We start from the raw sequence: 10,326 nt of genomic DNA, 5'->3' as shown, positions 1-10,326 counted from the left end.
GTGTGTGTGTGTGTGTGTGTCTTAGTGCTGACGTACTCCTGTAACAAATTAATTATTCCGATTGATTTTTTTTTTGTTTTTTTGTTTTAAAAGTTACTAAATCATTTAATTTGCAAGTTTTTCCTATTTTTAAATTAGATGACCATCCATTTATTGCTAGCTGTGCTTGCACATGGTATTTTATAATCATCCTAACTCAGATAATGAATTAGAGGAGAGCTAAAACCTACCGAAACGTGACAGCAAGTGAAGAAATGATAGGAGACCAGCCGAAAGTTGATGTCGTCCACATACCTCTTAAAGGGAGTGATGTGCTTGGCTGATATAAAGTGGACAGAGGCAGACTGGAGCTGTAGACGGGACAAACCATGTTGCATTAAAAGCCTGTGACATAAATCAGATTAGATACATACATTTTTCTTCGGTTTTGGTTAAACCTCTCAACCAACCAGGCCTCTTCATCACATCATCTCCTTTCCACCCTCTGGGCACTCTGCCATCAGTTAATGATAGTAAAATCAGTAAACCATTTCAGTATATAAAAATGGCTAAAGTAAAAGAACAAGAGTGGAAAGAAAAAAAAGGAGAGAAATAATGTATAAAAAATAAATAAAAATGTGAAACTAATAATATAAAATAGAAATATAACAATAACACTTTTTGAAGATTCGCAGTCATCCAAGTGGTGGGGTAAATGTTTCTCCTCTCATGACAACTTATAACCTGTACCCTACTGCTTGGTATGTCAACTGCAACACTTGTGCAGACCCTGCAGACGTTTGTGAAAACAGCAGAAAAGACCATTAGCTTCCACCTGTCTTCCATTCAGGACATTTACAAAAAACACTGCACCAACAGGGCCATCAAATTATCAGACTCCTCATCCCTTCAATAGACTGTTCACCATGCTGCCATCTAAAAAGGTACAGCAGCATTTCAGCCAGAACCACAAGACTGTCTAACAGCTTTTGCCACACAACCATAGGTGTAGTGCAGACAAAGAGCACCAGAACAAAACACTGCCAATTTTTTTCTCCAAGTGATGAAATAAAATATCCACAGTTCACAAAAATTTTTGGGAATTTATATTATATAATATAAAGAGCTTGAAGAGCTGATAATCACTTAAGTGTATGTCATTTAGAGAGCTAATAAAAGCAAATGAAATGGTCAGAGTTGTCATATTGATATGTAAGGTGTATTGAATGATTGAAACGTAAATCATGCATCAAGTAACACTCAAAAAATATTCCACCTTAGAAGAGTCCAGTATACGCTTCCAAAGTGCTGCTGGAAATAAAAGCTAGCTTATCTACAATTTTATAGCCGAGCCTATTAGCTTAACTCGACTACTGCCTGCACTGCAGCTTTTCCTCTGAATGGATGTTTCCAGTTAACTTGTTTGACACAAGTTGGTAAGGAACTTATTCAAAACACAAACTACTTGTGTTCATTTACCTGCTGCTTAATGCTACCCAACTGCAACCTGCTAAATCCATGGTATGGTCTGATATTACAGAGCTGGATGTTTGTCTAATGCTGCATCATGTTCTCAACATGATCAAACTGTTCATAAAGTCAGTCTAACATCTGATCATGTGATCATAGTTGACTGATCTATGGAAACTTGTCACTGTAGGAACAGGTTACATAACCTTAGAAACAAGCTGCAACTTAATGGTGCCTGCACCATAGGTGAGCTCTAGATTGTAAGCATAGTACTACACCTCTGCTCACAATAGATTTGATTGAGCTCATCTTCCTGAGTACAACCAGGATGATTTTAGTGTTAAACTTGAAATCTGTGAATTGTATCACAAACATAAAACAGGTGCTCTGTTGTTTCTACATTTACTTGGGTCTGCCGAGGTGACACAATGATCGCGCATTGCTTTAAATGTTGCAGCGGCAAGGAACTGTGGGACGGCATTTTCTCGTTTCCTTTTATAAAGAAAGGTCCAGTGTTCCCTATGCTAAAAGAGATAAAATAGGAAGCATTGAAGCTCCTTTCCTTATCAATTAGAGAATTCGACCAGCTCTTCTCATGGCTGCCACTTACAGTAGATTCTTCCAGGTCATTTCACTCAGTTAGGACCAACCTAGGCAAAAAATACTTTTTGAATGCAGCCATAACCTGGGGAATATGAATGTCAAGCCATCCAATAGGTTTTAACTTATTTGAGTCCAGCTGCATTTCAACCAAAACCTTGTTCCTTCAGGAACCAAAAGGTTCCTTTGGCCCATTGCTGTCTGTGTTTCTACCGCGATTTAAAATCCCGGGAAGATTATGTAAAATTATTACTTGACATTACATTATTCACAGCACTCTGGGGACATAACATAGACAAAAATACAGGACAAATTGCGTCCCGTATATATTCAATACAGGACACAGCATTTTATTTTCAAATATGGGACGATCCCTTATTATACATGACGGGTGGCAACCCTAGCCACGGCTGTGGCTGTTTCAGTTTTTTAACCTTCTCCCGGACCTGTTTCGTGGTGTGGAAAATGTGTTTGCTTGCTCTGTGCTCATTTGTTTGCTCCCTGCGAACTTTTAACATCTTAGTGAAAGTACTTGACGAGTACTTGACGAGTCAGAAATGTTCAGCACTGCAGACCACACCGCATAATTCCTCAATAGGTTCCTGGGGAAAGTGGAAACACGGCTAAAGAGACTTACATTTCCATCCACAGAGCCATGCCACGAGGGGGACTAAGAACTTAAACATTTCTACACTTTTACTTTCAGTATATTCATACACACACACACACACACACACACACACACACACACACACACACACACCTTGTACAGGCACCTCTGTCCTCCCATGGAGCAGCCAGCCATGGTTCTCCATTTCTTAATCTGTGAGACTAGGGTTTCATAAACACTTTGACATGGGATCCCAAAGTACCTGTATGAGAAAAAGAAGCACAGTCACTGAAAGTCTGTGTCTTGAAACAACTCAGAGAGACATTGTGTAGAAATTATGCCATCTAATGGACTTTAGTTGTGAGTGTGTTTCTTTGAGTATATGACCATTTTCTCTTGCTTTTTATAATGAAACCTTTTGAAAGTGTGACTTCATGTTGCTCTTTATATTCCAATTACATTTTAGTGGTAAGATTAGTTAATAATACTTCCATTGTCTCTCTTTTTTTTTTTAAATATATTTTATGAACTCAATGAATTCAAGAAAAGCACAATTAAATAATTTCATCTGACATTGGATCTTGATAAAAGAAGAGAAAACCTCTACTGTCTCTTAAGGCAGGGAATATGATATATAATTAATATAAAAATGAAAGAACATGTGAAAAATACAAATATATCTTACACAGCAAATTAAACCATAATGAAGTTAAGGATGTTTAGAATTAGATTCCCTGTCCTGTTTGTGTGCCATGAATAGAATCTGATAAAATCCTTTAATCCATGTGTGGAGCTGTTTTTGTAACTGATCACTTAAAAGTTCTTGGTCAACTATTCATGGTCTAGTCATGGCATCAAATGCCTTTTTCAGACCACAACTTCCATTTGCACACAGCAAATATCAAAATGTAATGGTCAGAAGGCCATGACGTTTGCTGGGATAAATCCTTGCTTTAAATTACCATTGGCCTTCCCTATAGCACTACCCAGTGGACAAACTGGCTGGAAGAATAGCAGCATGCAGCTATAGTCAGTTCATCACTTTAAGAGTGTGATGACATCTGTACCGCCTCTTCCTGGACTTAAATTTTCATGCTCTATCCTTTCTGTTGTCTTGTCAACCACATCATAATTGTAATCACATTTACAGAAGCTCCCATGAAAGTAGGTCAGATTGAATTTAGTAGGACAATTTAGTTTAGTATGATTTCTCTCAATATCAAGTAAAAAGAACCAAGGCAGTTTTTGTCTAACACAAGTGATACACTGTGGCAAATAGTTAAACTGCATTGGCAAAGAGGAGCAATGATCACATGAGACCTTCACCAACACTGATGGAATGAATGCATAACAATACTTGAACCAAAACCTCTGACACACACATCAAGCACTCGAAATTTTAAGCTTTACAAAGGCACTGTATTATAAGTCAAACTGTGCTAAATATAAACTAAACAGAGAAAGTATCTATCCAAACCTCACCAATACAGAGGAAGAACAAAGTTATCATAAATACAATGAATAAAATACATTATATAAAAGCAGACCTAGGATAAAATGTATATTTTAATTCATTATTAATAACAGATACTATAGCTTTTTCACTATGGCTATGGTTTTCCTTGATAGTTGTGCAGACCTATAAACATCAAGCAAACAAAATACATCAGTTTTTGTTATGAAAACAAAACATTACACATCATCTAACAATGTATGTAGACAAGAAATACACCATACCATTCTACTTTGCACTGGGCATGGAGTGGTCCAGCACAACAAAGCTCAGAGGCACCAACTGCCAGGAAAACTGCAAGGAACCAGTGGACTGGATGCATTTTGCTCCAAAGTGCCTCAGCAAAGTTCACTCTAGACTTAATACTCACACTAATAACAGCCCCAGTGACTGAGAGACATGAAAGGAGAGGGAGAAAACCAAAATCACAGGATGATCATGTGCTTTTCTGAAACGGAAACAGCCTAAATTAAATTTACTTTTGAGGAAGAGACAACAAAGAAGTGTGTGAGTGCAGAGATGTGTGATCTACAGAGACACCCAGAGGTGGTCTGTGATATCACACCACTCGATGCCTCTGTCTGTCCCTCCACTGCTGCTACTGCTGTTGAACTAATACTATAGTGACCTCTACTGGCAGCATGTCCTACTGGGTTCAGTTCAGTTCTAACCCTTAACATAGCCCAAGACATCATGCGCTGTTTTGGTTATTTTGTAAATCCTATTGGTTCTTCACACTAAATCTTGTGTGCAGTGTGGTAGCTTCTTTAAAACAAAAACATCTTACGTGATAAGAGAAATTATAGAAATTAATTAATAAATGAAGTGATGAAGTATCAAGAAATATTTATTGCAACAGTCACTTAGCTTGTTCCACAAGCTCGACTCCCAAAAGAGCATACAGCTTAATTTCCGCTCAACACTGTTGACAGTTGTCTCAACAAAAGTTGATTAGTCACACCTTGTATCACATTTTTTACCTTGGCAACACACACACACACATACACACACACATACACACACACAGTTAACCTCCTCCCCCTGCCAAACTGCTGTCGTTCACTTATGGGTTTTTAAATCTATAGTATCTGTGTGGGTGTTCTTCCAGTATTACTATGACAACAAACTATCCAATCGCACTGCTATTCTTAACAGCAAGTAAGTATTAATTACTTATTGCTCTGCTGGATTTTTAATAACATTCTATTATTTGTTACCACCCACACTGTTACTTTCTGCTCAATGCTGCCATTATTAATCTACAATAGGTATATATTGGAATGCACATACTTCTGTGATTTAGCTTTAGCCTTAGGATAATTGATCAAGGTCACGCAGATGTATCAGAAGGGTTTGCGTACTTAGCAGCTTTTATTTGTTTATGCTGACAGGATTGGTTCCTTAGGTTTGTGATGTATGAAAACCCGGCTGTCTGAATCTGTTTTTATGAGACTGTCATTGGTTCACTGCAGTTCAAGGTGGAAACCCTCTATTATTATAAAAAAAAACACCATATGGGCATGTTAACCAGGTTAAACACTTGATTTTCATCAGAGGGGTCTTTTATAACATTAGATCATGAGAGTCCATTGATTCTATTTGCAAAGTTTTGTGTGGATCAGAGTAAGTTTCGTGTGAAAAGTAGTGATTGTTGCTTCTTGTGTTGAATGTTACTTACAGGAAGTTGTTCCTTTATAACTGAGTCCCTGGCTGATATGTGCAAACTTTCGTTCAGATCAGACTCGAAGCCTAAGAGGAGTTCGAAAATGTAGTTTTCGCATATTTCCCAATTTTGTGAAACGAAAACAATAGACAAAGACAGGCAGGGTCTATATCATGAGATTCAGCTATATTCAGGGAATAGATGTAAGGTTTTTGAATGTGTGGTGCACAACGGGGGAGTTACTGGCCAAAATGTCCTTGAGTGTCTCTACCATGAGTGTGTATATATCTACAAAAAATTCTACAATGGATTGAAAAAAGTCGGGCCCATGGCACGTGCAGTACCTTCTGCAAACAATCCTACAAGCTAATTATCTCAGCCCTGAGCATAATGGGAAATAAGGGTCATTAATACAATATGTAGCACTTTTTCAGGTTTGAGCTTGAGAAATTGTTGCTCTGAAAACAGTTAGAGATTGTGATGTTAAAATCTAGGTTTGTGTCAGATCATTAACAGTCAAGTCAAGCTCAGCTTTCCACATATAAAGAACAGGGCCCAGCTTCTGTGTTAATGACTATCAGTCTTCCTGATTCATGACCACCAACTCACCATGTATTATTTTCCAGGCAGTGCTGTGGCTCTGACTGTCTACTAACAGCTAAATAAAGACTGAAACATCATTTGGAGTTTTAAGTCACCAGGTGAAATTCGGATGCTGTCTTCTGTCTTTCTTGTTTGTTCTGGGCCCTTGGTAAAACGAGAGCAAAAAAGAAAACAACGCAACCAATAGAGAGCCACTTGGTGTGAATATAGCTTTGGATACTGCTCAGAGGTGAGTCACAGTCTGAAGAGGGGTATCATTCTTTTTGACACCTAAACCAGTTTTCGCTCTTAAAAATGATGGTGGAATGAGGAGGGAGGGAGCCACAGAGAAAAAATACACCGTTAGCTGCGTGTAGATTGCAGGGTAGCTTTTATTGAGGGAGCAATATTCTCAGCTGGGCTTTGCCATCCATCACCAAGACCACCCCACACACACACACACACACACACACACCACCACCACCACCACCATGCACGCACGCACGCACGCACGCACACACGCACACACACACACACACACACACACTGTAGGTACAGAACAGTGAACTTTGTTTCTGTTCATGAGGCCAAGCAAATGACTGGCAGGCACTTGTAACATCCTAGACCAGTGATTATCAAGTGGTGGCCTGCAGGTCATATTAGGCCTGCCAAAGCCTCCCACCCAGCTAGCAGAATATTAATAAATTCAGAAAATGTGAGGAGGGAAAAATATGTGTCCTGGTATTGAGTGTATATAGCATTTTTTTTCGTCATATATTTAGCAACCCCAAAAACAATTGAGATGAAATCATTTAATAGGAATAATTTAGTGACCCCAAATATGTGCTTTCGATGCACGGGTTCTCTCTTATTAATGAGTAGCCTTCAAAAGCTGATGCTGGAGTAAGGGCTACCTCAGTCACAAAGATGTGCTTGCATGGCTAGTCATGCACTGAATAGTAGTAGCATGATGATGATGATGATGACGAATAAAACTTAGAGGTCACAAATGTAAAGTTGAGGTCAAAATGAAGGCTGAGTTGAAAGAAAATGTTTAGGACCTATCTTCATGTGTCAATTACACACCTGCAAAGTTTGGCGACTATCTTGCACAGTTGCAACACTGTTACAGACATATGATATTACACACCTGCCCAATTACTCAAAACCACCTCAGTGGTAGTTATCACTACAGTTGGTGATCGGGCTCACGCACACACACACACACACACACACACACACACACACACACACACACACACACACACACACACACACAAGCAGACTATACCAACTCTGATGTAATATTGAACACTGAGTATTAATGGGTCAGAATGTTAATGTGTTAATGGGTGTTGTGGCTACTAATCCCATTGAGGCTACATACATATCCAAGCACAACTCACAATAGGGTCAAAGATAAGTTTACATGTTCTCAAATTTGGCTTAAAACAATACTAATTTACCCATATGAATATTGAAACACATTTTGGTTGTTATAATCATTCTTCCTGTTCATACTGGCCATTAAGATTGCTTGTGATGGGGGATGAAATCTGACCAAAAATATATTACACATTTTATCAGATGTTAATGTTATGTAAAAGGCCCACATGGAGACTAAATCACTCAGGTTCACATTGTGATGTTGATGGCACCAACAGGGATGGAAATTATTATTGTAATTGTGAAAACACGTTTGCTCCCATAGTTTTTTTTTAATTAATAGTTTAAATTTTTCATCAACAAATTTGTTGTTATGTTAGTTGTGTACTACATAGTGTAAACTTACTTCTAAAAGATTATTTTCCAAAGATTCCCACTGCATTCTGGTAATTCTCTCAGTAGCCAAACACCCAGAATAACATCCAGTGTCATTTTTTTTAAATTGATCAGAAAATGATCAGTTCACTAATAACTGAAGCAGGGAGCTATCTGAGACTGTGGCACTTCGCCAGCCTTGTCCCTTTGTCCCTCAACATGTGTGTTAGCACCTCTGTGTGTGAAATCACATTCAGAAATGTTCTATGTGCTGCTGTGTCTCCACTGGTTGAGTTTGACAAATTTTCCTTTCTCTTTATTGTTACTCTATATTACCTTAAAAGGTTCCGATGATAAAATAGACTTCGTGTCTCATAACTAACTCTCCTAATCAGACTTACACTGGGAGAGGGCAGTAGTAGTTCTGACTTCAGAACAGCCTTGGCTTTCAGAGATCATTTTTAATTGACAGTTTTCTGTCTGGCTGACACGTTTTATCTGCCCCCTCTGTGTCCGCATGTGAATGCATTTCACTCCACCCTGATCTGTCCAATTTGAGGGCTACTTTGCATGCGACGTGCATTACTGCGCATGTCAATATTGTTTATTCAAGAGTAAAATGCATACTGTTTTAATACGTCACTTTTCTTGCTTCACTTTTTTTTTCAGACAACAGGAATGAGGACGGAGAACTGCAGAGAAAATGCACATCCATCCACACAAACACTGCCTCCACCTCTCCCTTTTTCTTGCTCTCTCTGTCTTTCCATCTCTCTGTCTCACTCCTTTCCCCTCTGTCTCTCTTTAGTTCAAAGGCTGCCAAATCCTTCCCAAACCAATTAGAGTGTATGTAAGGTCCTCAGGGGGGCCTTTCAGTGACAGTACAGGGTATGGAGTGGCAAGGGGTCTGAAGAGGCAATCACAGTCTGCAATATTCAACAATATCAGAGACCAACAACAATAGCAGGCCATAAATCAGCCATGGAACAGTAAATAGACTTTGACTTGTTGGATATGGAGAGACAAGAATATTGGCTGGTTGAAGAACAGGAAACACAAAATCCCCAAAACCGAGGAGGCCCCAACAAGTTTACACAATCATGCATGTTCAAATAAGTCATTGAGATAAGATGACATTGTTTTATATCCACGATGAGCACAGGGATGCATTGAAATAAAAAAATAAAAAAACAAATAAAAAAGTTTAAGCAAGCTATTTTTCAGGCATAGTTTTTTCCACTTACATGTCAAAGCTTGGATGTGCTGACCTTTCTAAAGCTTTGTACACGGACAGGCTGGTTGGTGAGAGTAGTTGCAGTGTGGGAACCACTTGTTCCATAAATATTTTTGTTGTAATGATTTCCTTACCTCCATGTTCCTCCACATTTCAACAAAGGAGTCTCCTGGATGATACCAGTCATCAAATCATGTCTCTCTGCCAGTTCAGTGGGTGATACTGTTCCATCACACTCCTCTGCCACTGAATGTTGAGCCATCCCATCACTCAGATGACCCTATCGTCGCTCATTTCAGTCAGACTCTTCTCTGTTCTCACTGCACAGTGGTGGAATAAGTGTGGCCATGTAACATAATTTTGCTCAGACCACCAATTTTGAACTTTTCTGTATACAGCAGACTCTAAATACATCTCTGAGTCTTGCCACATCCAGAAATACTCGGATGACACAGCTATTGTGGTGTGTATCAGGAACAGGCAGACCAAGAGCAAGGAGATGGTCATCCACTTTCGGAGGCCTAGGCCCACCCTTCAGCCAGTCAACATTCAAGGGTAGGACATTGAGGTGGTGCACACTTATAAATACCTAAGTGTGCACCTGGACAGTAAACTGAACTGGTACCTAAACACAGATGTCAACTACCTGAAGGGGCGAAGCCGGCTCTTTTTCCTCAGGAGGCTCAGGTCCTTTGACGTCTGCAGTGAAATGATGCAAGTTTTATCGGTCAGTGGTGGACAGTGTAACTCTTTTATGCTGCAGTCTGCTGGGGCAGCAGCATGGCTGACATGAACACAAAGAGACTGGACAAGCTGGTCAAAAAGGCTGGGTCTGTGCTTGGCAGGAGTCTGGAATCACTCAGGACTATTGTGGAGAGATACATGCAATGTAAGATGGAGGCCATCTTGGACAA

At 39.3% G+C, this 10,326-nt stretch overlaps 1 protein-coding gene across 1 annotated transcript in view; it reads right to left on the bottom strand.

Moving 5' to 3' along the window:
* Positions 1-4,563, bottom strand: part of LOC147817959 (uncharacterized) — a 13,624-nt gene extending 9,061 nt beyond the window's left edge. The window contains exons 1-3 of the mRNA XM_087179250.1: positions 4,397-4,563; positions 2,813-2,921; positions 231-350 (exon numbers count right to left, since the gene is read on the bottom strand). Coding sequence (XP_087035376.1) covers positions 231-350; positions 2,813-2,921; positions 4,397-4,494 — 327 coding nt within the window. The 5' untranslated portion in view covers positions 4,495-4,563. The remainder of the gene's footprint in view (positions 1-230; positions 351-2,812; positions 2,922-4,396) is intronic.
* Positions 4,564-10,326: the final 5,763 nt, after the last annotated feature.

Source organism: Seriola lalandi, unplaced genomic scaffold (assembly GCF_002814215.2).
Source record: "Seriola lalandi dorsalis isolate HSWRI2012SDOR001 ecotype SW California unplaced genomic scaffold, Sedor1 jcf7180002054808, whole genome shotgun sequence".
Taxonomy (NCBI): Eukaryota; Metazoa; Chordata; class Actinopteri; order Carangiformes; family Carangidae; genus Seriola; species Seriola lalandi.
This window is presented reverse-complemented; position numbering and strand designations above follow the sequence as displayed.